The sequence below is a fragment of the Trachymyrmex septentrionalis genome, unplaced genomic scaffold, assembly GCF_001594115.1.
Source record: "Trachymyrmex septentrionalis isolate Tsep2-gDNA-1 unplaced genomic scaffold, Tsep1.0 scaffold101, whole genome shotgun sequence".
NCBI lineage: Eukaryota > Metazoa > Arthropoda > Insecta > Hymenoptera > Formicidae > Trachymyrmex > Trachymyrmex septentrionalis.
In genome coordinates, this window is record NW_017304136.1 from 730454 (window position 1) to 734771 (window position 4318).

Sequence of the window (4318 nt, forward strand, 5' to 3'; positions counted from 1 at the left end):
ATTCTGTAGGAAACCGTGTATGGAACTTGACCATAGTACCTTCACTGTAATCGCGCTGTATAAAAACTTTCTCACAGCTCTGAGGAGGCCCTCCACCTGCCTGCCCTCGTCCCGCGGACATGTCTTCCAGCGGTGTGAGGGCAGCATGATTACCCTAAAAAAATACAACATCGCCATATTTATTACAAATTATTAAGTCTATTTTTTGTAATACCAATGTACAGACTATAATCTTATCTTTCAAATATAACAATATAATAAATTTTCATACATGTTAATAAAGAGCAAATATTTATTATGGATATTAATATCAGATTCTTGTACAATAACGTACTTTTCTCTCGTAAATAATCTCTTCAGGCAGTACACATAATGATTTCTTCGAGCTCTGGCTCTATAAAATAAAATGTAACGTCGCATAACTATCTTTGAATTTCTTGGAAAGACTGCTATTTTCATCTGCTTCTTTTTACAAATATTAGAACATATACTTAATACATTCTCACACTCTCAACATCAATAAGCATTGCATATCACCCTGATATTGGAAACATTTATTTGACATTAGCGTTAACTTGTAGTATACAGACATACTTTTCTGTCATTACTAATCCCCTTAGATTACATTCCGAACAAATTCTCTAAACTCTACGCATAAAATAAAGCTTAACGCTGATGTTTCAACTCGCTTTGTCTCTCGAAAACTCCCTTTCATCCTCGCATCACTCATTGAGCTTGGAGTTAACCACAAAAACCGCACCCAGCTCCTACCTCGGAAATCGTAAGGACGGGCAGTCGCATCTTCGCTCCGTTTCGTAGCTACAATCGCTCCTCGATCAAGAATCGTGGCGCAGAGAATTGATTTTCGAGGAACAGATCGCAAGAGGGACAGCCAAGCAAAACACTTTTCACGAATGAGGGAATGACAGCCAGATGAGCCAGAAAGAGGCGCTTATGAGTGAGAAAGATACAGAGAGAAAAAGAGAGAAAGAGCGCATGGAAGATGGACTCACCAGTGGCATTTTGAGCTTCGTCTTGCCGGTTAGTTGCCGTACGCTCCCGACGAAAGCCGAGCTCGACCGTTGCCGTCGCGCCCGCGATTGCCGTGATTTCTTCGATGCGAATCAACGCGACGAGGACTCGGTCTCGAAAAATCGGCCAAGGGATCGCTGTCGTCTGCACACACACGAACAGACCCCACGGCTCCGCAACTCGCGGTCGCCATGAACGGTGCGCGCGCATGCGAAATGCGATATTCGCTCTTTTCCCGCCCCGCTCTTCATCCCACATTTCATTCCATTTCCATTTCTTTTCATGGATCGACGTGAGATGTTTATAGTGTTTACATGTGTAGCTTTCGAGTTGTGAGAGAGGAAGATTAGAAAACGTTGAAGGTACAGAATTCAATTAACCACAGAATAACTTTTGTCCCAGAATCCGTTTTTTTTTTTGCGTCGCGATTTTTTGCGCGCTTTTTGATATTTGAAACACTGAAAATTAAATGTTTCACTTTCGGCATGGATGACCAGTAGCGGGATTCTCTAAGCGTCTTATAACTAGCTACGTCTTATAATTAACTAACTAGCGACAGCCAATGCCAGAACAATGGAAGAAAACGCGGTTCTCTTGGCTGTCGCTAGTTAACGACAATTGTCGATAAAATGTTTAGAGAATCCCACAACAGATCTTATCTAGGACATTTCTGATTGAAAAGTAGTACAAAAGTAGGACATTATTGTATTCAGTAGTAGCAAAAAAAATGGCTTTAATATGATATAATAATTTAAATTTTATTACAGATATGTAGTGTCTACCTATTTTGCTCGCTCTCTCTCTCTCTTAAAATACACCTGAACACGTTAAAAATCTGGCCAGACATCTCCAGACGCTTTAAAAAAAAAAGTACATGTCCGGAAAAAATCGGACGTCTGATCACTCTATTCATGTGTGACAATGACCTCTATTACACGGCATGCTTAATCGGGTTTAATAACATCCATAGTTGTGAAATTAGCCAGATTATGGCTGTTTTTCGGAAGATTGTAATGATTGTGAGTGTTTTCCAACAATGTGCACAGGTGACACAGTGTAACACTGTTTCTTATACAAAATGTTCCAACGATGACATAGTGTTACATTGTTCGACACAGTAAAAAGCTAAGTATGAGTGTAAAATATGTCAATGTTATCAATTTTTCCAAAAGTTATTTGGTAGCCGTACTTATTTTACAATAAAATCTTCAAAAATCGCCAATTCTGAAAAAAATTATAACTTAAGTCTAAATAAAAAATATAAATCTATTATTGATACGCTAAATATAATTACAAGAATAGAATGGAAGACTGCAATGCATTCTGGTGTTACACTATGAAACTAAACTGCGTTCCTATAAGTACTTTACACAGTGGAACGCAGTGTAACAACTTTATGTTCTAGCTGGTAAGCAGCCTGTGATTGGTCAGTTTCATAACTACGGATGTTATTAAACCCAATTAAGCGTGCCATGTAGCAGAGGTCAGTGTCACAGTGGCCTAGTTTTCACCGAGTATTCCCCTGTTATAATCGAACGATAGGGAAATGCTCGACTGTAAATTGGTTGGTTCTTACATTCTGATCCGGTTTAAACCCTCGGTGGAAACAAGGCCAATGACTTAATAGCATTGTTCGTTTTGTCTCTCGAGAGTTACTCGGGGTCGCTCCGAATGAACTCATCGTATTTGAAATATAGGATTCATACTACGTACGACATCCGTCATACGACATTCATTATTATGATGTCGGACGTATGACGGATATCATACATAATGTGAATCCTATATTTCAAATATGGTCAGTTGATTCAGAGCGATCCCGAGCAACTTCCGAGAGACAAAACGAACAATACTAATATATATTCCACGCTCATTTCAAAGTCTCAAAAGTAGTACAAAAACAGAGTACACGTTGAAAACCTATCCAAACGCCCGAAAAAAAGTGTATATGAATACGTTCTGATATTCACTGCCTGTGCTGAAAATCTATAGCGTACGTATACGTAACGTACACTGGGCTACGTTCAGGAATTACGTCCAATTGTAGGGGCGTGATTCCATAACTGTCTTTACACGCATACCGACAGTTATCGGTGTCGTTGCGCAGATATTTTATATAGTGAAAAAACTGTACAACGACATAGACAACTGTCGGTAGTAAATGTAAAACAGTTACGGAATCGCGCCCCAGAATTCTCTAAATGTTTTATTGATAATACGCAATCGTTAGCGATAGCCAATGAGTGTTGCACTTTCTTCCAGGATAGTCTTGCCATTGGTTGTCGCTAGTTAACGATATCAACAATTGTCGATAAAATATTTAAGGCCAGTTACTTTATCCGTCGATTAACTTTGAGTATTGCCAACTGCTAAACTGAAAACTCATTATTTCTAATCTAATTTCGAAAATATGTATTTGTAAATAATAGTCAAATATATTTACATTTCAATGTTTTATTTATTATCTCCACACAACTTTTTCTTTACTATTACCAGAGAGAAACCTCAGAAAGGACATGACGGCCCAAAACTTGTAACCGCAAAATGCTGCCACGCATTGCTGCTCTCTGACAAAGTAGATGTAAACTACATAGCAACGTCCACTTTTCTTAGGGTACATTGTCTATTTTTCAAGGCTGGAAATGATAAATCGATATTTGATTCGTATAATTGTACTATACGTAACGATGCTAAACCATCACTTTAATCATCTTTAAAAGTTTTTTCTGTTGAACATTTAGTATTATATAGTAACACACAGTATAGTAATAGAATAGTATATAGTAACAGTATAGTAACAGTATAGTATATAGTAACAAGTATAGTATTGGTAAATTATAGTGTAGCATATATTGTAACGAGATTGAGGGTGACAATAATAGCGAAGTAAACGCAAGGTGCTTTCTTGTTTTCCAGCTTTATTGAGAATTCTTCTAGAATATTTCTCAGTCGATTTTAAATACTTTAGCCATTCGAATACAATCGAGTTTTTTTGAAAATAAAAAATAAAAATGAAGCAATATCGAGTGAATCGGAAGTTATATGTAATTATATATCCAAAGAAACAGCTGAAAAAATTAAAGAGGAGGTGTGAGATTAAATTAAAAAATTTTTTTAATTAAATGTATTATATTGAAATACAATTTATTGACATTAATATTAGAGCATATCAAAACATACAGAAATGGTGAATAATTAATTGAAAATTGAGTAACATTATTCACTGAATGACTTAAACGCAGCAAAGTAAGACATGGCAATTCGTACTACCTTAAATCGAATACAA

General features: G+C 36.9%; 1 protein-coding gene across 1 annotated transcript in view; it reads right to left on the reverse strand.

Annotated features, from left to right (window-relative positions):
• Positions 1-1251, reverse strand: part of LOC108756914 (golgin subfamily A member 7) — a 4306-nt gene extending 3055 nt beyond the window's left edge. The window contains exons 1-3 of the mRNA XM_018501092.1: positions 1014-1251; positions 335-394; positions 1-154 (exon numbers count right to left, since the gene is read on the reverse strand). The exon at positions 1-154 is cut by the window's left edge and continues 9 nt beyond it. Of these exons, the coding sequence (XP_018356594.1) occupies positions 1-154; positions 335-394; positions 1014-1022 (223 nt within the window). The 5' untranslated portion in view covers positions 1023-1251. The remainder of the gene's footprint in view (positions 155-334; positions 395-1013) is intronic.
• Between the last annotated feature and the right edge of the window lie 3067 nt (positions 1252-4318).